Genomic DNA, 27,325 nt, shown 5'->3' with positions numbered 1-27,325 from the left:
GACAAATGTTGCCATTTTATAAATGTTAAGACATATACTTGTTCTTATAAGTCACACAGATTCGATTCTCCCAGAGGCTTGATTACCTCGCCGTAAGTAGAAAGCCCGACTCAGAGCGGCCGTGGTGGAGTTGTTCTAGCTGGACTAGGTGGAAATGGAGGCCGTCAGAATCACAAAAAGACATAGCTGCTGAGAGTGGCGATCCATGGAGCTTGGATTCATAGCGGGAGCAAGAGATAGGCACTCAAATCGACCGAATGGGTGCGATAGGGTCCTCTTCCAATTCGGGTAGTCTGTATTTGGGGCTGTGGCAGCTACCACACCGGTGAAAAGCCTAGTCTAGGGCTGACGGGATACGACACAATGGTGGGCACAACACGTCAGATTTACAGTAGCCTCGCTAAGCACGATAGACATGGTTCGCCAATTGGAATTACTTTCTCAGTCTCTGCGCCGAATTCCCCTTCCATCTTTCTTCTCAAAGACTAGCACTCGGATAGACCGCGGACATGGCTTGCAGCAACCACAACTTCCTCCCAAGAAATCATCGGGCCCTTTTCCTGAAGAGAACCTCCTGGTTGGGATCTGGTTTAAATGCAACGTCGTACGTGATTGGCCTCGGGCGCCCTTGGCCATTGGGAAGAGCCATATCAAAATTCATGATCAGATACGAGACGATGATTTTGACCTCATTACTGACAAAGAAACGACCTGGGCAGCTAGATGGTGTGAAATCAGTTAGTAATAAATTGTAGATGCAAACCAGAGGGAGGCCAGGATCAGGAAAAACACTCACGCATGGGTTCCGTAGCCGAACAGTAGCATCCGTGGTCCTGTTGAGACAAACTTGTTTCTCTTAATGACTGGCTTCAGCCGTCGCCGATAGGGGAATTCAACCTACCTGATATTTGCTTTCCGCGCCTGCCTCCTGCCTCATGCGGTCAAAGCGAAACCCATCAAAACGCTCTGGATTGTCCCAGAATTCGCCGTCCATAGCAATCTGGCTTGACGCCGCGGCTAGATAGGTTCCCCGCGGGAGATACGTGCCGTTTGACAATGTCATGTCCGATGTCATGCGGCGGTTGAAGGTCATGATACCGGGAGGGTTGTGGCGCTGAGTCTCAGTCATGAAACTGTCGAGCTTGCGTAAACGAGACAATGTGCTTTTCGACCACCCAGCACTACCGTTCGCGCTGCTCCAGCAAGTCTCAATCTCCGTCCTCAGGGGCTGAATATACTCCGGCCGAGATGCCAGCTCAAAGATGATGTTTGTCAACAGCTTGGTAGTGGTATGGATGGCGGCAAAGCTCACTTGCAGCTGTTGCATGGCTTGATAAGCAACATCTGTACGGAGCGACGCTGGCGAGTTCATATTCCAATCGATCATGTAGTTGTCTCTCGCGTTTCCGGTCCGACCATGGATGCGCGCCTCAACTAACGGACGAAGGAGCCGAGCCATGTCCGCCAATTCCTTCTGAACGGCATTGTGTTCGGGTATCAAGCGGCGGATGAGAGGTCGCAGAGATGCTGGATACCGGTGTAACTTCTCCGCTGTGACGAACGAGTCGATGGTGAACTGGACAATACAGTCTAGAAACTCTTTCTCACGACTCAGGTCCGAACCGACAAAAACACGACCAGAAAGCAGTGCAACAACGCGGAGCATCGTTGGCTGCACTTTTGCTGACTGCCATCGCTTCGAGTCTTCGAACAAGGTCTCAAAAGCGTACCTTGTTTCCTCTTCGAGATGCGTGATGGTCGTGTCTTCAATACACACGTCAGCTGCAGCTGTCTTCTAGCCTTTCGGCTGTGGTTAACGTACCCATATTTCTCGCCAAATCTTCTCGAATGCTGGCGAGCATAGTCGAGTCATGCTTGCCGATATATGTTAAGTCCCCGAGGAATTGCTAATCGGCGGATGTCAGCTTCACAACACAGTTGCCGCTCCAGGAGGGGGATCTTCAACTCACCCCACTGAGGGATTCAACTAGGCTAATCTTGCTCTCGGGAAGTGATTTCAACTCATCAAGATATTTCGCCGGAATGACCAGCTGGTCGCCATGAGGGGGCCGTAGCAGAAACACTTCGTGCTTGAACTAGTCGAGTCTTAGGTTAAATTTCACGGGGTTGGTACAGAGCTTCGTTTCACACCTTTTCGTATCCATGTCGCAGGAGATCCAGAAGGGACACGGGGCGGTGCTCTGGGTCTTCGTTGCTTTTCTCCGATGGGAGGCTGGTGATCAAAGGAATAGTGTGGGTTAGCCGTCGTCGTGCTGTTTTAGAATAGAAGACAATGGCCGCCACGAGCAATAACACGCATGCGCACGATGAAATGACATCCATCGAGCTATTTGCACTTTGACCAAGGCTCCCCTGACCTAACAGGCTCTGGTTGAAGGGTAGGGGACGGAAAGATGCTGGTTGCTGCATAATGGTGGAATCGCTATGGATTGACAGTTCTGGCTACTGGCGAGATTGCTGCGATACTCGAGGGCCCGGTCAAGATTTTACTGGTCTGTTATGGGCGGGTTTACCCTAAACAGTAACTTTCCGACAGACCACCTCGAGCGAAGATGGATGCGACCCGCGTGTGCCAACAGGCCATGGCTGGCCTTGTTCACTTACAGTCTAATGTGAACTACTCGAAGCACGAAAGAGATGTCCACAGTGGTAGGAACGAAGGTATATACATGTATTGGCTATCGCTTTTGGGTTACAGTATCTCTTGTGCAGTGAATGAGACATGTAGGTGGCTTGTCCAGCAGTAGCCGCTGCATGGCTTCCGTATCCAAGTAGAGGGCTACATCCATTCCGCTATCGTCCACCCCGGGATCCATGACTTGGACACATCCATCTATCTTAGGCATGACAGCGTGAACATATCTCGGCCTCTGGCCTGAGCCCACAAAGTCGACCTGGTAGAGTTGCAGCCGGAGCCAAGACGTCACTAGCGTGTGCTGTGTGCCCACGAATGCCTGCCACAGTCGCTGGGGGGAAACCTCGTGCGCGGCATCATGTAGCATCGCGCCCATCTTCTCTGGAGTAAACAATTGCAATGTCTGCCGAATCCGAGATGCCGTGTGGCCTAGACAGGCGGATGCGCCTGACATGCGAATGTGCGTTATAAAGAGGGGAGACCCAATGAAGGACTCCGGCAGGGACAGCCGTGACCGTGCCCCAAGCGTGAAGTTTAGAAACACATTATCCGACGAGTGACTGTGGCCTCGGGCTCGGTTGATCATGGCCCAAACGTGTGCAAGCAGGGCATCTAACCTCGAGATGTTGGGGTCGCCCTCTGTGCTGGCTTCCTGCTTCAACTCGGCGACCATTGGGCCTGGGAAATGCAATAACGCATAGCTGACCGGCTTGGACAGATCCCAAGTCGTCCAGGGGGCTGGGGTAGACGGAGAGTTTTGAGAGTGGATCCCATCGACAGGCGGGATCGAGTTCTCCGTGGTTGGAATCAGAAATGGCGAATAGCCTGGATCATCGATTCCCCACCAGTTGAAGCGATGAAGAGGCAGCTGACGAGCCTCTTCCAGCAAACTTGGATCTGGTACCGGGGCATCAATATCTCCTGCCGCACAGGCATCCAACTGCGCAGGATCGAAAATCGGGGGTCCGGCAAAAGGCAAGACACGATCATCCGCGTTGAAGGTTTTCCGGGAGTTGTCCGCCCAACTGTGGACAAAGACCATCAGAGACTGTGCATCAGCTAGTACATGTGCCATCTTGATGCCGATGCCATATCCTCCATCCCTGAAGAGATTGATCTGCACCTGCATTGCGGGAAGCCCGTCGCAATCCCGTAGGTTGTGTAACGGCAATCGTGTCTCTGAGAGAAGGGGTCTCTGGTCAAACTGATCACCCCTCCAGACTCCGGAGCCTGATGCGCGCTCCTCAGCGGACGGCGCCAGCGTTTTCACTGATAGTAATTGATGCCGCACCACTGCCCATTCGACTCCGGGATCTGTTGTGGTGCCGTAGGTCACCATGGGCCGATTGAAGCGCTCGGTGTGGGATCCTCCTGGTCGCACTGGCGCCCAGTGAACCTGGCCGGCCCAGTGAGGGAAGTCATTCAGCGTGGTCACAAAGGAAGATTGCAGACGGTGGAGAAGATCCTTTTCACTGAAACTGAATCTGCTGCCCTTCTGGTCCGCAGGATTGTCGAACAGCCAGATCGCCCCAGTAGCGGAAAAGCGGGCGACGGTGGCATCGAGGATGGACAGCGGGGTTGAGACGGGCGTCGTGAGGCGACGCGACGGGTAGACGCGGATTTTGTCCATCTTTGGAAGTTCGATTCTCAATCCTCCCCAGAGGCGCACTTCTCAACAGGATAGATATGGAGCGCTTGATTGTTATTATTATTCTTCCGACCGAGGATCTTCGTAGGCTGACCGTTGGGAAGGGGTTCTCTTCCCATAAAATCGGGACAATTTTTTTGAAAATTCGAGAAAGGAAATATCCAATCTCGGATCCCTATAATGGGAATCCCATCCCGAAAGTCTTGGCACGAGGTGGGAATTTCTTTCTACAATTTACTTCGGGTAGGGAATTGAGTCTACAGCTGAACTGAAAGTGGAGTTTCGGCTGACGGTTAAAAGGAGTTAGTGACGCGCTATCAGCTGAAGCCCCACTTTCAGCGCAACTGAAACCTTTAGGGAATTTCCCATATGGGAAATGGGATGGAAAAACAAGACTTAATTTCTAAGGTAAGTGGGAATGGGAATCTCCCATCCCGAATCCCTTCCCGAAAGAATTGGCGAATCAAATGCAATTCCCATGGGATTATGGGACGGCACTGAAACTCGTTCGGGATCCCGAATCCGTCCCGAAGGTCAATAATAATAATCTTCGCCATTTCGAAGTCGCCACGTCGGGGTTTCCCCTTTGGGTTAGGACCGTCGGACTTCTCTGACCACAGCCCCTACTAGGCTACTATGTATCAATCTAGCCGGTGACCGCCGGTTTTCCATGCCTCGAGCCACCGTTTACACACCAAGGCGGAAATATCGCTTTTTAGGGGTCCAATATAGGTCCGATCCAGTTCCTGGACGGTCGCGGTGGTGCGATCATACGGACGGAACGGAGGGAGGCCGACTGCGTTAGGATCACCATGAACAGCGAAGCGGGTGAGATAGCCCTGCAGTGCCTGAGCCACCTTCGGATCCAGCTTGCTACTACTGCTGCTGTCCGCCTCGTAGAACGTATACGGCTCATCGTTGGAATGCCACCCGGGGGGTACACCAAACCGGTAGGCGTAAGAATTCTGGGGGTAGGCATTCAGGAGGTACATCGCATTGCAACGGATGACAAGGTCACCAAAGGCGGCCGCCACTCTTTCCGGCTGGGTTGCGTAGCCCAGAGCACTATTAGCATTGGCAGTCCCGTTCGGCGTCGGTGGCGGATAGAGAGTGGTGGCGATGCGATCAACAGTGGCAGAAAGGCTTTCTGGGAAAAGATCGACAATGAAGGCCTCGAACGCGGAGGAGTTGGTGACAAAGGGCGATGCGAATAATATGCCTTCGTTTAAATTGTAGCTCACCATCGGTTGGACGGATGAATGGAAACGACCTTCTTGGAGAAGAATGCCTGGAGGGCCGGGAAGGTAGCCAGTACTTCCGTCGATCACGGGTCCTGAGAGCCATTAATGGGTGACTCAAGAGATGGGTGCGTAAGGACATGCTGCTGCTCACCGAAAGCAAAGGTACCGTAGGGTGCCCTGGTCCCAATAACGTTGTTTGCTTCCATCAGAACTTGGCTGGATGCCCGCTGTAGAGCGTCGAAGGATGTCACATTCGCCGCGCGAAGCACGGACTGAAAGAGATTCTCCTGCTGTCTTCGATCGGGGAACGGCAACATCCAGGGACTCTGCAGAATGGCTTTGCTGAATGGTAGAGGGCCCCGGCCACCTGCATACGACGTGAGATGGGCAAGAACTGAACCGGAGCCTGCAGATTCCGCCAGAACAGTGATACGGGTTGGATCCCCGCCGAAGAAATGGATATATTTCTGGATCCAATCGAGAGCGAAGTGTTGATCGAGCAGCCCTAAATTCGCTTGTCCTTGAGCCCCAAATGTAGGACCAGAGGACCAGCCCTAGAAGCTTTCCTTAGCGCAAGTGAAGGTGACAAATGAGTCTCCTCGCAAGAAGAGGGGGCCGTGGAATAGTCTTACAAAAAGCCCAAGTCGGTAATTGATGGCGACGTAGACGATTCCTGTTTCGTTGTATTGCTCGCTCGCCAGTATCAAACCGCGTCCACTGCCCTCTTGCGACTTGTACCCTTGGATATATCCACCGCCGTGAATCCAGACGACCACAGGTGCACCTTTGCCTGTCTTTCGAGCATTGAAAACTGTCTCCGAAACGCGCACATCCAGGAAAAGACAATCTTCTGTTGTTCCGGGGGTAAGGGCAGGAACTGCTGCCTTGGAATAGTCAATCGGGGTCACATTGACAAAGCTCACCCCTTGAATAAATTCAACAGCCGTGTCCAACCAGGCCGGGGACGTCTGTGGACAGATGATATCATCTGCCCCGTCGAGAACAGCGCTCCGGTTCGTTGTTGGCGCTGCTGGTGGCGCGAAGCGGAGCGTGTCGAGTGGCGGTGCTGCATAGCGAATATTCAGGAATGAATATATCGCGGGCGTTTCATTCTGCGCCAGATTTAGCCGCTACAAAAAGAGCCATCTACGATGGTGGAACTCACCGAAACTATTGCGCGATGAATTTCATAGCCCAAGTCAATTTCTGGGCCGGCGCGATATCCGGATTCCGGAAGGGCTGTACAGAACCCAACGGCACCCCAAAGAAGTGCTACGGCTACTAGCATGTCAGACTGCTGCATAAGGGTAGCATTCTTCAAGAGACTCGAGACTAATCATATGATAGGTGCCGAACTACCTTTGTAAGGACGCTGCGACCCGACCTTCGGCAAGTCTCGATTAAGGTAGTCCGAACCTGGCGAGCGCCTATCAATCATTTAGCCCAAGCTCAATATCTAGCTCTACATCAAAGCAGAGGTCCGACAAAGCTGTCCATTGATACTGCCACCGGCTTTACACCAATTATACTCAGCATGAGCTCTCTAGAGATCCGTCAGGAGGACATTCCTGACCTGCACGGCAAGCGTGTCATCATCACCGGCGGTTCCTCAGGAATCGGGCTCGCCGCAGCAACAATTTTTGCACGAAAAGGGGCTAAAGTTTTGAATCTGGACATCAATCCTCCATCGGAAAACTTGGGCAATGAGATCGAGTATCAGCAATGCGATGTGTCGAAGTGGAGCGAGCTTTTAGAGGCGTTTAAGCAGGCCGGCAACATCGACATCGCCGTTTCGAACGCAGGGGTCTCCGAAGAAACTGACTATTTCGCAGACACCTTTGGCACTGATGGCGAGATCCTGGAGCCAAGTTATGGAGTGCTGGATGTGAACCTCCGAGCAGTCCTCAATTTCACCAAATTGGCCTTGAGCCACTTTCGGCGGCGGAAGTATGAGGGAAGCATTGTCATCACATCGAGCGCAACAGCCTACGCACCAGAGCAGTCCTTACCGGTCTACAGTGCATCCAAGTTGGCAGTATGTCTTCTATACCTGTCTCTTCATTGATTATTTTCCTTATATGTCCTTTCTCATTAAAATCATGTGCAGCTGATTGGCCTTGTCCGATCCCTACGCTCTGCCATTCGCGCGAGAGTATCACGATCAATGCTGTTGCGCCGGCAGCGACAATCACAGCTTTGCTGCCGAGTCATCTTGCGCAGCCGATCATTGCTGCTGGGCTACCAGTGAGCTCTGCCGAGTTTGTTGGATTGGCGGTCGTCTATTCAGCGGTGGCGACTCAGCAGCGACTAGTTGAGCCGTACGGGAAAGACAAAGACGAGAAAACAGGACCATCACGGTGGAATGGTCGCACCATCCTTACGCTTGGAGACCGCTACACCGAGCTGGAGGAACCGGTTGCATCCTTACGGCCTGAGTGGTTTGGGAAGGAGAACACTCGGTTGACCCGATTGCAGCAAACAGCCACTGATTTCCGGACGGGCGTGTAACGAATTTGGGCGAAAGAGAATGCGTACTTATTATTATTAACGTAAGTAGTCACGTGGAGCGATGTTTTTTTAATTTCAGTATCAAACATTCAAACCTACGGGCGTTCAGATCACTTTGCGATATGGTAGAGAGACTTGAGTAGTAGGGAAGCCAAAGGAAGATCAACTCAATTGGAATTGAACAGGACGATACAGTAACCTCCAATATATACAATTAATATGTCTACTATCGAGGTATTGCCTAAAGTGAATTATATGGCGAAACACTCGCGTATGTATTCCTATTTGTTCAACTGCTCAGACGAGTCAATATTAGAATGAGTACCATCGCTTCCCTTGCTATGGCACCATCTTACACTTCATGTTACTCTTCTCTATTATAATTACTATGTGAACATCGGTTGCCTGTGGAGTCTGCTTTGGAGAAGAAATGACAGTAGTTCGGGAGTTCAGCTCCTAAGTTCCTTGAACATCAACTTGAAGTTTTATAACTTTGTCTTATGATTACCATTCTTTTAGTATTCTAAGTAGTTACATTTATTTCAGTTTGTAATACATTAGGATTCCCTGGTTTCTACCCCGTAGAAAGCAAGCGCCTAAAGTTAAGTATGGATTATCTAAATATTAGCGTTTTACGTGAGATCAGCAAGGTCTGAGCAAATCTAAACAATTTTAAATGTTGTATTCATTCACAAAATAAAATTAGCTGCTTTATCTGAGGCATTGCTTATGTGGGAATTGCTGATATTGAGGTTATACTGTAGTAGCATATACTGAGATAGTAACCATGAGAACTGAAATAGGAAAAGCTTCTACATAAACAGCAGTTGGACATGTTTAGTGCATCCTGAAGCATAGAAGTTTCGGTTGAAATGCACCCAGAGTCAGGCTTGACTCAAGCGAGAGCCATGGACCCTGCCAAAAGAAGAGGAGTATCAGGCAATACTCGTATATTATTGGTATGACCTGGTTTGCTCAAAGCGACCGCTACGTAGAATTCCCCCCCCCCCTGTGTCTTCACAATTATTAAAGATTCACGGGTTCCATGGCGAGATGCGGACCATCAGTGGCGGCTTTTCCCACAATGTATGCATGCGTGAGTCCCGCAGCCAATCCACGTCCTTATTTACCAGTTCGATATCGTAGCTAAAGATCAGCTTCGCCATGATTGTCTGTAGCTCCATCCATCCCAGACTGTACAAGATACAACCGTTAGCTTTGTTCATCATCTAGCTCAGGCGGTGCTCTCGAAAATCGGGCACTGACCTTCGACCCATGCAAGAACGTGTGCCCAGGGAGAAAGGTTGGCTGGCTTCCAAATCGTCTTTCTCGTTCTGTCCCAGCCAACGGTCCGGATCAAAGTCCCACGGGTTGTGGAAGTTGGCAGATGACATACTTGCAGCAAATGGGCTGGTGGAAACGATTGTCTGCATCGTAGGTTGTCAGTGTTTTGGCGGCCTCAGCTGAAAACGTTCTATTTCACAATCTCTTCGGAGTCAGAGCAGAAGGGACTTACGCCAGCTGGCAGATAGTGGCCTTCTACGGTGCTACCACCTGCGGGAACAATCCGGGGCAAGGCGAAAGGCAAAGGAGGAAAGATCCTCATCGCCTCTTGCGCAACCGCTCGAAGGTAGGTAAGGGAATTGGTGCTTGTCGCATTAATCTCCTCGTACTGACTGAACGCAGTCCGGATTTCCGTCTTGAGCCGGTCCATGATGGCCGGGTTTCTCAGAATGTAGTATGTCATGCAGGCCAGTGCCGTTGCTGTGGTCTCGCTTCCTGCAATGCTGATGGGAAAGAGTGTAAGATCCGCCGCAAATCCAAGGAAAGAAAAGAAGCCATACGTACACAAAGTCAGAAGAATGTGCCGCAATCTGCGTGTCACTGATATCGGCATCTTTTCGAGCTTCGATAATTTTGGTCAGAAAGTCTCTGCGCCCGCTGTTACTCGCTAGGCGTCTATTGGCAACGTCAGCTTCAGTCAGTGACAACCGCAACGCACACAGTCGATTCTGGGATACTTACCGCTTGACAAGGTCCATCGTGTAGTTCTGATGTCGACGATTCTCTTCCATGAGCTTATTGACGGATCCCGAGAAGAGCCATTGAAAAACAGCCCCTGCAGCTGGAAATCGACGAAGGCAGTCAGCGAGAGCGCCCAGGCGCAGGCTCTTGGTGACTATGGACACCCAGAAATGCTGACTGCCGGACTCGACGCCGCCAAAGTCCTGCCCAAACGCAAGACTGCCAATGATGTCGAACGTCGTCAGGTTATACCACATTACTAAGTCTGCTCCCTCGGGGCACTGCCCAGTTTGCCCGACATAACGGCCGCTAAAAGGCCTAATTCGGGCATAAGCTTGCGAAGAGCTTGCTTCTCTGCAGTTTACTTAGTATGGTCCAAACGTTCTCGGGCCCTGGTCAAAATTTTCCAGTCACGCTGACACTGAATTTATTCAGTTTAGTACCGCTAAAGCGCCTTGGAATACCGCTGTCTTAATAATGTTGTAGTCACACTTCAGGTGTTTAACATCCTTGTCTGACTCTGCATTTTGGATTTCTGTGGCTTTGGTGACTAGACGTAGGTCTGCATCGATCGTCTGTTCCTCCTTTATAGGCATTCGGCTTGGAAGGCCATGTTCATTAAATTGGCTGTAGCGTTGAAAATACTTAATGTGAGTGTGCTCGGCAAGTTTATTTTTTGAAGTGTTAAACATACCCCCGCCAGAATAATTGGCGAGGCAGTCATTTCTATAGACAGCTTTAGGATTATGTGCCAGGATCTGGGCGATATAGGCGGAGTACTTCGCTGCGCAAGTTATTAGCCAAATGTGAAGACAGGTCGAACGGTGGACAAGCAAGACTGACTCTTGACAGCTTTCCCTAAAGTTCGGCGCATTGCACAGATGGTGGCAGTTAAAGAATAACACGCATTTGCCAGGATTTTCTTAAATCTCCTTGATACTTGTCTTTTGTCAAGGGATCTTCACTAGCTCGACCTGCCGTGACGCCTCTGACAATGCACTAATCTTTAGCTTCTTTATTCCATTTAAAAACCAGTTCGTCCTTCCCTTTCGGTATTCTTTGTTCGAAAACTTCTCCAGGAGATATAAGCTCGGCACAGTCCCAGATGACAATGCCAAACCTAGAGAGTTTGATATCAGTACCTATGCGAACGCGGGACACGAAAAGACCAGCAGCGTGTTGTTACGCTGCATACATTTTATTTTGGGATCTTGGTTGTTCTTGACGAACTGCTGGTCAAGCCGCCATCCAATCCTTCAAGGAGCATTCTCAGCACGAAACAATACAAGCCCGATGTTCTGACTAGCGTTAGTATTAGAAGTAAACCAAGGCATGGTGGAGCCCTTAATTTACAAAGGAGTCCTCGTCCAACTCTGTCTTCTAATGCCAGCGTGAAAGAGGACACTCGGGCACCTGTGCGCGGAAACTGGAGAGTAAAAAAATACAATTAAACGCGATATCTCCCAGATATGAAAAATGGGTTATTAATAGCTCAGAAAGCAATTATAGCGCATTTAAAATCCCTTAGCTTAAAATCGTACTTTGGCTTTTAGTCGTCGATACCAATTCATCTTCAATCAATTGACGCTTAATCCACCGGAATGGTCAGCGAAGCATCCACTGATGTGTGCAATGTGAGCTTACCTGATAGAGCTTGGCCCGGTTATAAGGAGGGATCTCATTTTCAGTCTCTAGGTAAAAGCCCTGGATGAGTTCTTGGGCCCGATTTAAAACGGAGTCCATAGTCGGCCGTCTATCGGGAGCAAGCTTGCCCTCTGTAGAATCGATAAGCCAGCGCAAGAAAGCTTTGAGTTCTTGCATAGAAGATGTCTGAAATACTGGAGCATGGGAGTTACTGTTTGAGGCACCGATAAACTATTCTGGTGGCACTGCGGATATATAAGATGGCGTACCTGGGCAGTTAACTACCCCCGGTTGGGTGAGAAACGGACGCTACCTAAACCTAATAAGAAAGTGCTAGACGGATCTGGTGGATAAGAAAGCCAGAGCAGAAGGTTCCCTGCGGCGGCTCTTAGGGCGTTTTTCTTAGCAATTCTCAGTGCGAGTCGCCATTGCACTCACCAGCTGTGACTGGTTCTGACATGCTTCGGACAGTTCGATGCCGCAAGTCGCCCTGCCCTTTCTACATCTGCCGTTTGCCATCCTCTACCTTGATGGCGGCGAGGCCACGCGTACTTTGCCACCGAGACTAGTAAGCACTAATCATATACTTATAGGGCCTGTCATCGGAGCAGAAACGGCAAAGCTATTTATTATAGGATTTTACTCGCCTGTCATAATTGAACTACTATCTTAAGGTCCATAGGCTTGCAGACAAGGCCCACCTAGAGCTCCTGGGTATTAAGCAAAAAGGAGTAGGACTCAGTCACCGAGTATTTTCAGCGCCTTGTGCCCCTGTGGTCTAGAACCGGGACCCTCGAAGCTAACAAGGTTTACAAGCTGAAGCATACAGTTCTCATATTGCTAACGCAAGCGCGTGTAGACTAAACATAGTGAGAGCAGCGTATAACACTCCAGGGAGTACCAGGATGGCTTGTCGCATCTATCGTGATAGATAGTGATAGAGCGTGCTCTTTTTCTAAGGTGTTCAAGACAAACTGGCCACACAATGCTAGCAAATAGAGCAATGGACCAGTTTCAATTATTCCCGCTATCCAGACTGTGTTATGAAAAGACTATACCTAATCCGCCTGGCTTGGCGGTGCGGGGTTTCTACTTGAGGATTCCATTCTACCCCGGACACCTTGGAGAGTAGAGCACCGAAGAGTTAGAGTACCTTAGATAGGAATGTAAGAGACTCAATTGGTTGAGATACCGTAACTTTTCAGTGTGGCGCTAATTTATCACTAAATAGTGGACGCGAGCGTCTATCATTTTCCTTATTATGGTTCTCTAGTGGTTTTCTTCTGGCTCGGGGTGTCAAAATGCGGACCGGGCGTTTGTACACTATATAATGCTCTGCGGCACAGTGCACCGTAAGCTACGGGAAAATATTAATCATAGCCAGAGGCAAGGGACATGTATCTGTCGGATGTCCAATTCGTGATTGGCCTTTCAGGATACTTCGTGAAAGACCTCCAAGCCGTCCGTCAGAGTCCATCTTACAACCCCCTGATTGATAATATCCGTCCTCGAACTCCTGGGTTCAAAAATGTGGTCCAAGCTGGCCAAATCATTTCCGTTCTGCTGCACCTTCCCAACGGTTCAGTTGTAGTGGGTGACTGCGCCGATGTCATTTTCTCCGGAGCTGCGTCTCGAGATCCCCTGTTCATCGCCGAAGAGCATCTCCCTGTTTTCGAGTCGATTGTCAAGCCATGGCTCCTGGCACGCAATGTCACCGAATTCCGGCCGAATGCAGAGAGAGTTGACGCCCCATGGCCCGAGCTGCAGCACGCTAGATTGCATTCTGCGATTCGATATGGCTTAACGCAGGCCCTCCTCGCGGCCGCCGCGTCAGTATGCGGTTGCACCATGGCTGAGATTATATCGCGCGAGTGGGGTACAGAACTGTCGCGTCGTCCAATTGACATCCTTGCCTCCTGTCACCGGAATGACAGTCTTCAGCTGGACCGGATGATTATGAAGAGGGTCGCTATGCTGCCACATGCCTCCTTCGTCCACGTCCATGATATAGGGCTAAAGGGCATGGTTCTCAGGGAGTATGTAGCAGCAGTTTCCCGCCGTATCCAGGAACGAGGGGGCTCTGAATATCAACCCCGACTTCACTTCGATGTCTACGGGACGCTGGGCGATGTTTTCCCCGATATCGGAGAATTGGCACGATTCCTCAGTGAACTCCAACAAGCTGCGCAACCTTACGATCTGCTCATTGAGTCTCCAATTATTGCATCTTCGAAAGCCGAACAAATCTGGCGACTCACAGAGCTGCGCGCGCTTCTACAGAGGCATTCGATTCGCGTTTGGATAGTGGCAGACGAATGGTGCAATACACTGGATGATATACGGGAATTTGCTGATGCAGGTGCTGTGGATTATGTGCAGATAAAGATGCCCGACCTCGGAGGGGTTCACAATAGTATTGACGCCGTCCGTTACTGTCAGGGCAAGGGTGTAGGCTGCTGTCTTGGAGGCTCAGCGAATGAGACCGATATTTCAGCCCGAGTCACGGCGCATGTTGCAGTGGCGACGAAACCGGACTTTCTCCTGTCCAAGCCGGGGATTGGGGCTGATGAGGGGCTGATGATTCTTACGAATGAGATGCTGCGTGCCTCGGCATTGGCATCGAGGACGAGGGCGAATAGACTATAGGGATGGCTATGCAGGATACCGGTTTTTCCCCAACCTCAATAGGCCAGATAGAGTAGAACAGGTTTAAGCAACTGCAAAGCTGGACCAGGACTGCATAGGGTTAACCTGTGTTCCGTCCCTTTTATTTCCCCCTGTCCTTGAGTATACAGTCCCCTCTTCATATATGCATACCCCTCATTTGTTTTCCTTAGCTGCATGAAATCACACTTGAGAGCGGGCCGTGCTGCGGGGTTTCAGATTCACTTCGCAGGAAGCTGATGTTACGTGTCAATGCGAAACTGGATGGCATTATACGTACTTCCCCGCTGTATCGGCGCGCAGAGCGTCTATCTAGGCAAGTGGCAAGTCCCATACATATATATTACTCCATTGCCAAGTACAGACTGACCGTGATATAGCATTCTTTTCTTGCTGTGCTTGCTCAGCATGGAGACTAGAATTGTATGATACTCCGGAACTCTCGTGGAGCAAGTATCCCAGCTCCTCGAACAAAAAATGTAAGGAGAATAATCGCGTCTACATAGCCTAGTTGCCAAAACTGGATCACTCGTAGAATAGCTTCGCCTTGAATCCTCCCAAACTGACATCCCCGTTCACATCAGTAGGAGACCTTGTCCAGTTTCTCCGAATTCGAGCCCTCGTCCACTCCAGCGCAGGGATATCAAAATCCACATTCTCTTTATGATACCCTTCCCTCCGGAGCAAAGGGCTATCGACACTTTTCAGCTTCAAGCGATCGCTTGGCCTCACAAAGTACAACAATCCAATGCGATCATAATGCTGCTGATCCTCTGGGGGTACAATCACCCGATGCACGCCACTCTTCAACCACCCATTCGACAGCATGGTCATTATATCTGCAATATTCACGGCTAGTACCCCTGGTGGAATCCGAAGGTACTCCCAATCTGCATCTTCGTGTTTCTTCACCTGCAGTGCCGCAACGGGCTGCTGAAACACGAATGTGATCGTGCCATTGTCCGTGTGGCCGCGGGAATACAGATGTTTGTATTTTTCGTTTTCCTCGCGCGAGCGTGCGCGGTACATCATGTAGCGAAGACCGCTATCACAGTTGGACTCGTACAGATGGCCATTCATAAGCTCATCTTCCGGCAGCTCGAGGATGATGGCAAGCAGTCGGAAAAGCTTATATGTGATCTGCTCGTGGCAGTGGCGGTGGAATTTCTCGATCTCGGCCGAGTAGCGTCGAACCACTTCAGGATGCGTTCGGTCGTACTGAGGGAGGAATTTCATGATGTTGTAGAACTCGATGTTGTCACGGAGCCCGGGAAGGATCTCAATGGAGCCCAGCGGCCGGTAGCCATTGTAGATGCCTTCCTCGAGGGGAGCGCGGAAACTGCATCTTTTCTCCTCTGGTAAAGAGAAGAATTCTTTTGCTATGGCAAATTGTTGATCGATTTGTTCTTGCGTGAGGCCGAAGTTGGTCACATAGAAGAATCCTGTATGTATCAGTGTCCTCCTTCCCCTCCGTAATAAGTTCCAAATAAAATATAACTCTGACGTAGATGGGGATTTACGATACCAACTTCATGCACAGCGTCTTTTAACTGCGCTGCTAGTTTCTCTTTGCCACCCGGCCGATCGAATTCGGACAGATCAATAGTGACTAGGTCTGTATACTTGACTATAGTGGGCTAGTTTCTTAGGCCTTCTTGCACGTTGAGATTACTAATGGACTCACGGTCTTTCTTTGACTCTGCTGGATGGATGTACTTTTCTAATGGACTGCTGGAGGTAGTCAGATGTGCATTCACCGCTGATTCAGTTTGAGTGGCCATGGTGTGTAGTATTCAGCACCGCAGAAAGGAAACAAGACCGGCTATTTTAAAGGACTCTGATGGCTTCGTGAATGGTGTTTATGGCATGATCAGAACCGACCAGGAGCAGGAGAAGTAGGTCCCCCCGCAGTAGTCCTTGCTTCCAACTTCGGCAGTCCAAGCCCTAACCATGCATGGTCTACGTAATAACGCACTTAACATGCACTTTGCCCCCCCTCAGTTCATATTTCCTTCGGGCCGTCTGAGGGGAGTATACATTGCAACTGTTGATTTCAATTAAGACATGCGTCATGCGATGGGTCATTCGTGCCCTGTGCTAGGACATCAACGTCCACTCGTCCAAAGGCCTTCCCATCCCAGGCTTAGAACCAAAAAACCTTTCCAGATAGTACATTCGTAGCCCACGCTATTGTAGGCGAGATATGGACCTAAGTCTATATTTGATTCCGTAACTCAGCTGCAAAGTGCACCTTGTGAGAGCGGGGAAGTGGAGGGCCCTGAACCGATCCTTAGCGCCGCAGTCGCCCTGCTAGGTATCAAAAAAATGAGGTCTCATTGCCCCATTATATTTATTTACCTGAGGAAGTGGGGTACCGCAACCACCTCCATTTGGTGGTTTAACGAGTCCTTGGTTGGCAGTCCATTTGCCGTTACTAGTTTAGAATAGTATAATTTCCCTGGTCTACTGCGCCAGCGCGTTTTTAAAAGGGCGAACCAATCGGTGTTTATAGTATTCGTATAGGTGTCTCTTAAACTAGGACAGTGGCTTATCTTGGTTATAGCTATTGCATGGCTTAGGGATTTATAAAAAACGTAGATTAAGATATCCTTAGTACTTAGCTAACTAAAAAAGTGCTACCACAAACCTGCTTAGTTAACCTTCTGTCAGATAGGTTATACCACTATACCACAACAAGTAGCGCTGTTTCAGCTTGCATATAGTAATGGTATACCTGTTTTATCTGACACCTTCCTGTCGGGTTTCTACTGGCATGGTGGCGGGTTGGTTGGCCGCACACAAGACTGGTGTTGGAAAGCGAAACACCAAAGCTCAAACCCAAAATCTATACACAAGTATACCTTGAATCGGCCGAAACACCGCGACATTATTATGCGAGCCACTTTCAATTCCCTATTACGGGTCCCGCCGCTTTTTTGCGGGTGTTGTAGAATTCAGTTGTCGGTCCTCCTCGTCAAGGAATTCAAGCGTCGAAGTCAGACCGATACAAATGCCACCGTTGGTCACAACCCGCACAATGACGTAGCTGTTTGGCAGGGGAGCGTCGTCAGCGTGCTCATCCCCTTTTTTCGACGATTGCTTCTCAGCTCCTTGACAGTGTTGTTCGCGAACTCATAGTACCTGTGGGCATGGAGTTCGAGAAAAGCCTTGTGTACGATGTTCAAATCGTGGTGAACGGCGAGACCGATAACGAGCTTGGCACCACAAACTCTCGCCCTCATGTTGACACGTCTCTTTTTGGATCCAAGAGAATGGAAGATACTTCTGTTTAGGGTTTGCGTTCGAGCTCATCACATGCAAAACGAAAATGAGAGTTCTTCTATTGTGTGCTGTTGAACTTCTTCACGGCCTCTGAATCCTTCGGCTGAACTGCGATGAGCTTCTGAGGGCCGTCTTCCTGTTTGCCGGTCACGATGCTAGGAACCTAGTCAATCATCAGCAGGTTAGCCAGTTGCGTCATGACGCTGCTGCTACTCACAAAATCGCGCTCATAAACAAACTGGCTGAATTTAGTGTCGTCGGGTTCGTGCTGTTCAGTGAACAGAGCTAACTGAATCAAAGAAATGCCCTGAGCTGGGATATCCTTAACCTCGTTGAAGTCTATCTCCCCACCGTGGTTCTGCTAGATTCTCATTAATCCACGGATCGTTCTACGCTCTAGTTAATCATTATGTATTTGGCCAAGAACACCTCCTGGGGATGTTGATCATCCAGTATTGTTGGTTATTGCAACTTCAGAGAGTAGTGGGTTAGAGGTTTAGTGGTTCCTGGGAGGGTCCATATTACAAATCCACGAGGAAGGCAAGTATATTAGCACCCAATGGCGATTTATTTCAAAAAGAAAAATAAACACTGGTATAGCCAGATGGAGGACCGCAATACCCGGGCACGTACGGAAAAATAAAGTAGAAGAAGAAGAAGAAGAAGGCATGCAGTTGTGACATGTTTTGGGGGGCTGAAGGGGTTATTCTCGATTTCAATTCTGGCTCCAGTCTACGTGAGAATCGCTGAAAGAGAAATATGTGCCTTCTCCGGGCGTATATTGGGTTACAATCTAGACACCCACAATAAAGATAGTCTATCTCACATTAAGAAGCAATGCGCATCTTTTCTAGGCTAGGGATAATCCATGCACGGTTGTCTTCCGCGATCCAGTTACAGAACGCCTCCAAACCTTTCCGCACTCTGTAGAAGTCTTCTTTGCTTCCCGAGAGGGTCCAGGAGGACATTAGGAAGTGCTCATACCAGAACGTCGAGTTTGTCGAGTCACACTGCGTCCAATGTCCATAGACATTTACATGGTTGCGAGTCATGGTGGCCGTAAGAACGCGTACTTTGGCGTCAAACTCGTGCGTACTTCCGTGGGACTTTTGGAAGAATAGACGCAAAGTCCTGAGCATTAGAGCTGCAGTGTGGAGATTCTGAATACGTGCCTGCTCTGAACTATCCGATTTTGCCTCAAGAGCAAAGAATGGCAATGCGGTTTCGAAATCGCCAGGAATAGGGAACGCGTACTGGGGCCTTGCTGACTGTGGAGGGTGACATTGACCTTCGAACAGCGACCTCCAGTTGAACCCAATCGTAAGATCCGGTTTAGGCATACTGAGTGGTCGTGTTTCCTCCCCCAGACTCTCAAGCGGCCCAGTTTTCCATTGGATAGATAAGGCAAATCTCAACTGTGACATTTCGACGAGCCATTCGGTTATGAAAAAAGGCATAACGAGATAGTACGTTGTTTCATTGGGAGCAGAATCCCTGACGGCCATCGCATGACCCAGAGAGGATTCGAGTTCTTTGGGAATGGATACACTGGCGGCCATTTCGTTCAGAAACTCGGGTTGATTGTATGATGTAGGGATCACAGGGCCAACAGCCACGTTTCTAGAATCAAGTGCGCTTTTGTATGCCGCACCATCCAAGTAACTAAGATTCTTGGATTTCGTGGAGGTTGCTGTGGAGCATACCGATGCGTCCATGTCCGACAATTGCGAGAGCGACGGACAAGATAACGGCGTCGCGACTTCCGTGTCGGGCCAGGAAACGAAACTGATGCTATCAATATAGCCTAAGACACGTTGTAGTCGATAATCATCGTCGATCTTATCACCATTTGACTGGTGGAGGAAAACGCTTTGTTTGGAAGCAAGCATGTTAGCTATCCAGCCAGCAAATCGGGAAGGAGGGCAGGGACAAGCATGGCAAGTGTGTTACCCTTCATCACTTGGAGATGCCATTGCTAGTGGAATGGATGGCAGAATGATAGTAGGGGATTATGCAGTCCGAAGTTGAGAATGATTTGAAGGATGCCGAAGGCCAAAAAAGGTGCGGTTCGATAAAGCACAGGTTGAACCGAAGACGAGGTATGGGAGAGATGACGAATATTTTGATGGCGAGTGGTTGTTTGCGAGGCAAGTGGTAATCAGGAAACCACGAACTTATCGAGCGGCCGATACGAGCGCTTGCACAGGGGAAACAGTATCGACAAGCATGTTCTTTAAGGGGAAGGATGAAGGTATTGATTAAAGATGGAGGAAAAATTCTGGAGTTGGGGGGCCCGAGTTGTCATAAGATCGAGGTACGCCGGAAATGTGTTCCGGGACACAGCTTAGGGATGATGGAGAGAAACCCTGGGAATGGCCCAACTTTGAGAGCTACGTATGAGTGAAAATTGTGCGTAAGAGGGCATCAAATGCCTATTCATGCTCTATCTTATACAAATATAAATGTCAAGCACCCTCCATACTGCATCTCACAGCGACCTATGAATTATGTCTTTGGTCGTTCCCAAAAAGTTCCTTTTCTTCCTCCTCCTACTTCTTGTATTTAACAACACATCGTGCCCTATAAGCCTTCATAAACCAGCCTGCTTTCGATGTATCCGGTATGAACGTGCTATTCGGGCGCCCGAATAGCAATATTTTAGAATAGCAAATGTTAACTGTGCTCTATATCCTAGGTGGATGAAAACAGGTCATTGTTATTCTATAGTGAGACAAGAATATTTGTGAGATTACAGTACCTGAACATTTGCTTTACTTCTTTTATCTTTAATAATTTTATTTTTAATACGAGATTTTGTTGCATACTCGACCACCGAGCTGTGCTGTATACTATGTATATATAATTTTAACAACAATAGGTTTATACTGCTTGCATTGATGTTGAAATAACTGCTTGTCTCCTAGAAGGAGAAAAACCAAGTACTGTAAGATTAACTATAACTTCTATATATTTTACATGTCCAAGTCACTGGTTGTCCGGACTGCGCCCCAAATCAACCATCAACCAATAGTACCTAGTTTAACAAGCCCCTCATGGGTTCTGGAACCGATATCAAGTTCCACATGTGGGGCAATTACAATAAGTAGTAATATCTGGTTTCCGGCCCTGTTCTAACCGCCACCCCTTCTGCAAACACATGTTCCAAGTATATTGTAATCGATTCTATAAACATATAATGTTCCTGCTGGTGATACTGTCCTTTTCCGCTTGTTAAATAAGTTTTTTTATTTTAATACAACGCACGAAAAGCCAAGCTTCCCAGTTAGTAGGATTGGAAATTAAAGTTATAAAGTTCTGTATCAGTTAAATAACACTGACCCTGTCTGGTTTCTCGCCTGCAACTCTCTTAAGACATGTTAATACTATATGCCTTCACATTTTGCCATCAACCCAGGGGAGCATTCGAGCCATTTTTCAACCAAGCCGATAAGAATTCCATTTATTTTTCACAAACCACAGAACAGCCTCCTAACTGGGTAGCAACAACTACCAAAGTCGTTACAGTTTACACTTAATCACAAAAATAGTGCGCTGGTCTCACTCTTTGATCTTTTCTGGGAAAAGGTAAAGTAGCGCATTTGTGGAACTTGGTAGATTCTAGGCCAGGGTAGAAAACGGTGGTTGCTTTTGGTTCCGATAAGGGAGACACAAATATATGTTCATATGCATGAACCATGATTTGCATCTTGGGGGCCAAAAATGAACACATGTATTTTACAGATCGATGATATGCAGGAAACTTGAAATGGAAGCCAAAGCGGAAACCACTAAACCAGATATCGGCTTTCACTTACTACACATTTGCAGAACACAAAAACATGCTGCATAGCACATGTGAGAGCTATAACTGTTCCAGATACATCACAGTAACAAATGATCATATGATTGATGCGCGAAGTTTTCTCGGAGCATATTTATATTCCAATGCGACCTGTGTATATTTTATGAGTGAGAAACGTCCTTAATGACGCTTTCCAATTAATCGCACATTTCAATGCTTGCCCTACCCTAACGGCCACTGATAGTTAATGGCCACCATGTGTATTGATCTGCTGAGAGAACCTTAACGTAATGGGCTAGATATATTGAGCCTTCTTATGATACACTTAGTTATACCTCAGAATGCCTGCTGGTATCTAAAACTAATCTCTATAGGGTGCTTGTAGGGGTAGCGTTACATGACTTGTAATTTGCGAGGAAATATTAAGCTATGGTTTTTCCTGCCCACTAGAGTATGGTAACAAAACAGCGAAGAGGGTCATGCACGTCAGATAGATGGTGCAGAATCCTGTTGCATACACAGCTTAAGCGAGTATGTATCTACAGTGGATCTGATAGGTTTAACAGGTCGGTTAAGGAAAAAATGCTTTAATTTTGCCATAAGCGGGCTCTGCGAGCGCATGGTTAAAGTGCAGACCACATATACATGAAAAGTAGTGATTAACACTTCGCCAATAATCTTTATGTATGTGTGTCAAGTACATCCCCTATATCTTTAATATACATAATCCAAACACGAACCTCCTGTGAGGCTACTGCAGTTTACGTACAACCCAAGCATCACGATCCTTGATTAATGCCGGAAGGGGAGCTCCACTTTTACTGAACGCAATTGTGCTCTTAGAACCCCCAAAAAAAAAAAAGACCATCTACTAGAGTTACGAATGAAAGACGAACACAACCAGGTGCTATTAGAAGGCCCTGCACCTACCAGCGCACAAGCAAAAACAGGATTGCAAATTTTTAGTGCAGGCATGACTTAACTTTCGGTGCATGTTTGAATCTGATTACAAATTTAAATGATTTAGCGGAAGAGAAGCAAAAGATAAAGGAACTGATGCTGGATGGAAGTAAGAACAGCACAAATCTGGCAAGCGATGTGCAGTCTGCCATGTCAAGTACTTAATGGCTATGGAAGGGGAGCCTTTGGGAGGGCAACGACCCTGAAACCTGTCCAAAATCGGTGCCCTTAGATCAGGAGATGTACGATCCAGAGTTATAATATGAAGCGACCCATGGATCGATTTCTTAACGATTCTACTTTACCATTATCTGCCTCCTTTTCTTCTTGTCTTGCTTTTTTTATGGTCCTAGTTTTCAACATTTTTGCAAACCGACTGGGTTTTAAGAATTGGAACGCAGTGGTTATTTTTACTTAGAGTATATATAAACTGCTTTCATCTGTCAGAGAAGTAAAGCACATACTAAGTGAAATAATTCTAAATATTATCTTTTCCTTTTAGACGACGGATCGTCCTACATAATCAACTTCACGTAAGGGGGAGTCACGCTTCACAACCAGGATCAACTGATATTGTAGCGCGGCTTCTTAAGCTTGGTTGGGGTTGCCCACCGGATTCCCACTGCGCTTCAACAGAAGCCATCTCGAGCACCATATTTGTGAACCATTTCCATCATTTGACTCTGATTAAGCGGCTTTGGAAGGTAGTCATCCATTCCAGATGTGATGCATTTTTCTCGATCACCGAACATTGCATGAGCGGTGAGGGCGATGATAGGGGTGTGTGGAAGATTATGGACTCTCTCATACTCCCGAATTCTGACTGTCGACTCAAATCCACCCATGACAGGCATTTGAACGTCCATCAAAACAACATCGTATTGTTTGCGTCGCACCTCGTCTAGGGCTTCCTGTCCATTTCCTACAACAGTGACATTATGGTGGTACTTTTCCAATACCTTGCGGGCGACTCTTTGATTGACCTCATTGTCTTCAGCAAGTAAGATGACTAAGGGACGTGTTTGCTCCGATTTATTGCGTGAAGGTCGGCTCTCGAGAGCAGGAAGTATACCGTTAACGAGATCAACTGGGCGACAGGGCGTCGTCACGTATGATGTGATACCCAAATCTAATGCGGAGTTCATACACACCGACAGCACGGGGCAAACCAGAACGACGGGGAGAGCTTTGAACTTATCAAAGTCTCGGAAATGAGGTATACATTCTGTCGATTGGACCAGCAAGGCATCATACTGCCAGCATGGATCTTGGAAGTGCGAAATCAGGGCTCCAGGAACCGAAGCAGCATCTGTTAGATGCACGGTATCAATGTGGAGACCAAACTTGAGTAAGGCCTGTTTGATTACCTCCGAATCCTGATTGTTGCTCCCGCTGGGGATTTCGACGAACAGGACTCGACAGCTGTTAAAAGGCGTAAGCTTATTTAGAATATCTGTGATCGGTGGATTCAGAGACGAAAAGGCGCATGTGAAGTGGAAGGTGCTCCCTACGCCTACGGCCGATGAGACCCAAATATCCCCTCCCATTAAATTGACCAGCTTCTTTGAGATAGATAAGCCAAGACCAGTACCGCCAAATTTTCTCGTCATGGAACCATCTGCTTGCTGAAACTTGTCGAAAATCACGTCCAATTTACTCCTATCGATCCCGATCCCGGTGTCTGAAACGGAGAATTGCAGCATGTACGTATATGGAGAGCCGGAAGGGTTTCCCTCGCTAATCGTGAGCTGGATCTCACCAGCCTCGGTAAATTTTATAGCATTCCCAATTAGGTTGAGGATGATCTGCCTCAGACGGAAGGCATCTCCAACGATATAGTCAGGAACTGAGCTGTTAATACGGTATGTGAGCTGGAGGCCTCGTTCGCTGGCTTCAACCGCGAGAATTTTGAGCGCTTTGAAAATAGTTTGCCCTAGACTGAATGGAACAGCCTCAATCTTCAAATGATTGGCTTCAATTTTTGAGATGTCCAGGATATCATCAATAATTACTAACAGGCTATCCCCGAGGTTATGGACCACATTCAACATCTCTCTGGTGGGGGGTGCGAGATCATCCGTATCCAGAGCTAGTTGGGTCATTCCAATGATCCCATTCATTGGCGTCCGAATCTCATGGCTCATATTCGCCAGAAATTCCGATTTACTCTGGTTGGCAAACTCTGCCGCCTCTTTAGCTGCGGTGTTGCGCTGGAGGCTGTCACGCAAGCTAGATATCATCTTATTGATCTTTTGCTTCAGTTCGTCCATTTCACCCGACGCGCTCACAGTAATTAACTTGCTGAAGTCACCATCAGTGGCCGCATTGGTGATCTGCCCAAAGGCTCGTACTTGTGATGTTAGATTGTCTGCCATCATGTTAACATTGTCCGTCAGCACCTTCCACTGCCCCTCCACATTGGCAACCACTGCCTGGCCTCCAAGGGTTCCGCCCACACCAACTTCTCGAGCCACTTTGCAAACTTCGAAGGCAAACTGGTTCAACTGGTCCACCATCCCGTTGATAGTTTCCTTGAGGCCTAGAATCTCCCCATTCACGTTTGCTGTGATATGCTTGGTAAGATCACCCCGAGCAACCGCCGTGGTTACATCTGCAATCTCCCGAACCTGGTTCGTCAGGTTCATTGCCATTCTGTTAACACTTTCTGTGAGATCCTTCCACACGCCCTCAACTCCATGGACCGTTGCCTGTCCCCCTAGGGCACCATCTGTCCCGACTTCCCTTGCAATTTTGGTAACCTCCTGGGCAAACTGTCGGAGTTGGTCCACCATGGAGTTGATAATATTCTTCAAAGCCATGATCTCCCCTTTACAGTCTGCTTGTACTTTCTGCGTGAGGTCTCCATTGGCAACTGCGGTGGTGACAGTTTTTATATCACGAACCTGCGTCGTTAGGTTGTTGGCCATTGCGTTGACGTTCGCTGTCAGCTCATTCCACAGCCCTTGAGTGCCAAATACCTGGGCCTGGCCGCCGAGAACGCCTTCAATACCCACATCGCGCGCAACACGGCTCACTTCCGTGGCAAATTGTCGCAGCTGGTCTACCATGGTATTGATTGTGTCCTGCAGCTGGAATATTTCACCCCTGGCCGTCCTTTCGATTTTCTGACGCAGGTCCCCGTGGGCTACCGCCGTCGTAACTGTTGCGATTTCGCGAACTTGGTTCGTCAAGTTTAGTGCCATCGTGTTGACGTTGTCGGTGACCTCTTTCCATACCCCGTGCATTCCAGCCACTTCGGCCTGGCCACCAAGAAGACCTTCAGTTCCTACTTCCCATGCCACCCTTGATACCTCACTTGCGAAAACTCGCAGTTGGTCGAGCATGGTGTTCATCGTGACCTTGAACGTGATAATATCGGAGTCCGTTTCCAATGGATTGACGGGGACCTTTGTCCGTAAATCTCCGTTGGCGACTTGGGTAATAATCTGCGCGATTTCTTGCAGCGCCTTTTGGAATGCGGTATTCATCTGTTGATGCTTTTGGAGCTCGACCTCGATATCTCGATGTCTACTAGCCGCACGACGATGGAGTATCTCACGGAATAGGCTAGACACCACTTCTCGTGGAAGTCTGATTTCCTCTTTCTGTTCGTCCAGCGCTTGCTTTACGCAGGAATAGGTGTCATAGTTTGCAGGCTCGTCTTCTGCAATCTTATTGGTTTGGTTATCGCTTTGGTCTTTTTCTAGCCTGCTCGATGAATTAATGCATAACCTTTTTGTTTCTCGTGAATTGCATTACCACTGAAGCCTTTTTTTCGCTGGAGGACTCCCGGTCCCATCAACAGGAGCGGACATTGTGGGCATGTATGACTAGCAACGGCAAATCCTTGCTTATCGAGAATAAAACTATCTAACAGCGCCTTAACTAGATAGGTAAGATCCCTGATTAAGGTAGCGTTGGGGGAAAAAAATTGGTAGAAAGAAAAAGAACAATATTTGAGAGATTATTAACGAAGCTTTGGGCTCAGTCCTGTTAATACGCAGGTAAATAGACGGATTTCATATGCCAGTAGCGTTTTTAATAAATATTGGTGGTGCTGGTATATAAACTAGAGTACGCACTTCCAATAGCCAGAGACTAGATTTTAAATATCTAAGCATTCTCATCCGGAGAGTTTCATTCCTCTGCTGCCATGCGGTCTGCATGTGGGTGGTGGTCCGAGACAGAAAGCCTAGAATATACTCCACGACCAAGGTAATACTGCATTTATACGGAATGAAGTCGTCAGAGGATAAAAACGGTCGGGATTATATTTGTTCCTCCCTTGAAACCCACCAGTGAGAAACGTTGTTATTGAAAGTTTGTACCGTCGGAAACGAAGACATGGGATTCTAACAGTCTTGCCAAGAGATCGATATGACTGGCTCTCCCCAAGTTGAATTGTCTCTTTAAGGTAGATTCGAAAAGGCTAAATTGTAAGGAAACAATGAATGAACGTATTTCGCCACTGGGGCTTCTTATCGCCGGTACTAGAACATAGGAGGCATACAACGCTTCCAATTGTCTAAACTATTCATGACCTCATCATTCCTTGTAGTGCGGCGGAAGTAACTTTTTCATGCCCATTTATTCGATTGCTTTCTGGAAAAATTATCTGAACAGCAATGAAAGTGTGGAAAGAAAGTGCGGGTTAAAGAATATCTTGGTAGATATTTGGAGAGTGATTACCCTTTTGGCTTGAACTGTATGCAGGCTCCTTCCAACTATAGTGCTAAGACACTATTGGTAGGATGACTGCAGGTTCATATAAACTTAAAAGTCTAATTCGAGAGCACATCATCATATGGTCCAGACATGGGAGCAGTACAAAATGAACAATTCTTTGACTATTGGCGTAACCGGGTAGGGACGGAGTTCGGAAAGGTGATCCCACA

At 48.2% G+C, this 27,325-nt stretch overlaps 10 protein-coding genes across 10 annotated transcripts; 2 read left to right on the top strand and 8 right to left on the bottom strand.

The window, feature by feature from the left end:
* Positions 1-544: 544 nt before the first annotated feature.
* On the bottom strand, positions 545-2,430 carry ATNIH1004_006387 (cytochrome P450; the record flags this gene model as incomplete). The annotated part of the gene is made up of 6 exons (XM_033571022.1): positions 545-711; positions 797-833; positions 902-1,764; positions 1,823-1,907; positions 1,971-2,096; positions 2,152-2,430. 6 exons carry the CDS (start codon positions 2,428-2,430, stop codon positions 545-547), a joined length of 1,557 nt encoding a protein of 518 aa, XP_033427054.1.
* A 269-nt stretch (positions 2,431-2,699) lies between these two features.
* ATNIH1004_006386 (transferase family protein) lies at positions 2,700-4,286 on the bottom strand (the record flags this gene model as incomplete). The annotated part of the gene is made up of 1 exon (XM_033571021.1): positions 2,700-4,286. The coding sequence occupies one exon, from the start codon at positions 4,284-4,286 to the stop codon at positions 2,700-2,702; it is 1,587 nt and encodes a 528-aa protein (XP_033427053.1).
* A 659-nt stretch (positions 4,287-4,945) lies between these two features.
* ATNIH1004_006385 (uncharacterized protein) lies at positions 4,946-6,983 on the bottom strand (the record flags this gene model as incomplete). Its single annotated transcript, XM_033571020.1, has 5 exons — positions 4,946-5,637; positions 5,697-6,099; positions 6,178-6,657; positions 6,711-6,817; positions 6,905-6,983. 5 exons carry the CDS (start codon positions 6,981-6,983, stop codon positions 4,946-4,948), a joined length of 1,761 nt encoding a protein of 586 aa, XP_033427052.1.
* A 96-nt stretch (positions 6,984-7,079) lies between these two features.
* On the top strand, positions 7,080-8,053 carry ATNIH1004_006384 (uncharacterized protein; the record flags this gene model as incomplete). Its single annotated transcript, XM_033571019.1, has 2 exons — positions 7,080-7,580; positions 7,697-8,053. The coding sequence occupies 2 exons, from the start codon at positions 7,080-7,082 to the stop codon at positions 8,051-8,053; spliced, it is 858 nt and encodes a 285-aa protein (XP_033427051.1).
* Positions 8,054-9,087: 1,034 nt separating this feature from the next.
* ATNIH1004_006383 (cytochrome P450) lies at positions 9,088-11,899 on the bottom strand (the record flags this gene model as incomplete). The annotated part of the gene is made up of 8 exons (XM_033571018.1): positions 9,088-9,247; positions 9,320-9,480; positions 9,570-9,840; positions 9,902-10,012; positions 10,079-10,432; positions 10,724-10,862; positions 11,274-11,307; positions 11,723-11,899. 8 exons carry the CDS (start codon positions 11,897-11,899, stop codon positions 9,088-9,090), a joined length of 1,407 nt encoding a protein of 468 aa, XP_033427050.1.
* A 1,218-nt stretch (positions 11,900-13,117) lies between these two features.
* Positions 13,118-14,368, top strand: ATNIH1004_006382 (putative methylaspartate ammonia-lyase; the record flags this gene model as incomplete). The annotated part of the gene is made up of 1 exon (XM_033571017.1): positions 13,118-14,368. One exon carries the CDS (start codon positions 13,118-13,120, stop codon positions 14,366-14,368), a length of 1,251 nt encoding a protein of 416 aa, XP_033427049.1.
* Positions 14,369-14,911: 543 nt separating this feature from the next.
* ATNIH1004_006381 (putative oxidoreductase, 2OG-Fe(II) oxygenase family) lies at positions 14,912-16,167 on the bottom strand (the record flags this gene model as incomplete). Its single annotated transcript, XM_033571016.1, has 3 exons — positions 14,912-15,828; positions 15,912-16,013; positions 16,071-16,167. 3 exons carry the CDS (start codon positions 16,165-16,167, stop codon positions 14,912-14,914), a joined length of 1,116 nt encoding a protein of 371 aa, XP_033427048.1.
* A 1,135-nt stretch (positions 16,168-17,302) lies between these two features.
* Positions 17,303-17,628, bottom strand: ATNIH1004_006380 (uncharacterized protein; the record flags this gene model as incomplete). The annotated part of the gene is made up of 2 exons (XM_033571015.1): positions 17,303-17,432; positions 17,519-17,628. 2 exons carry the CDS (start codon positions 17,626-17,628, stop codon positions 17,303-17,305), a joined length of 240 nt encoding a protein of 79 aa, XP_033427047.1.
* Positions 17,629-17,726: 98 nt separating this feature from the next.
* ATNIH1004_006379 (uncharacterized protein) lies at positions 17,727-19,557 on the bottom strand (the record flags this gene model as incomplete). The annotated part of the gene is made up of 3 exons (XM_033571014.1): positions 17,727-17,831; positions 17,886-18,007; positions 18,582-19,557. The coding sequence occupies 3 exons, from the start codon at positions 19,555-19,557 to the stop codon at positions 17,727-17,729; spliced, it is 1,203 nt and encodes a 400-aa protein (XP_033427046.1).
* Positions 19,558-23,059: 3,502 nt separating this feature from the next.
* On the bottom strand, positions 23,060-25,918 carry NIK1_3 (histidine kinase osmosensor; the record flags this gene model as incomplete). Its single annotated transcript, XM_033571013.1, has 1 exon — positions 23,060-25,918. The coding sequence occupies one exon, from the start codon at positions 25,916-25,918 to the stop codon at positions 23,060-23,062; it is 2,859 nt and encodes a 952-aa protein (XP_033427045.1).
* Positions 25,919-27,325: the final 1,407 nt, after the last annotated feature.

This window comes from Aspergillus tanneri (assembly GCF_003426965.1).
Source record: "Aspergillus tanneri strain NIH1004 chromosome Unknown AapTan_4_pilon_pilon_pilon, whole genome shotgun sequence".
Classification (NCBI taxonomy): Eukaryota; Fungi; Ascomycota; class Eurotiomycetes; order Eurotiales; family Aspergillaceae; genus Aspergillus; species Aspergillus tanneri.
Note: the sequence above shows the minus strand (reverse complement) of the source record. Positions and strands in the feature narration are given on the sequence as shown.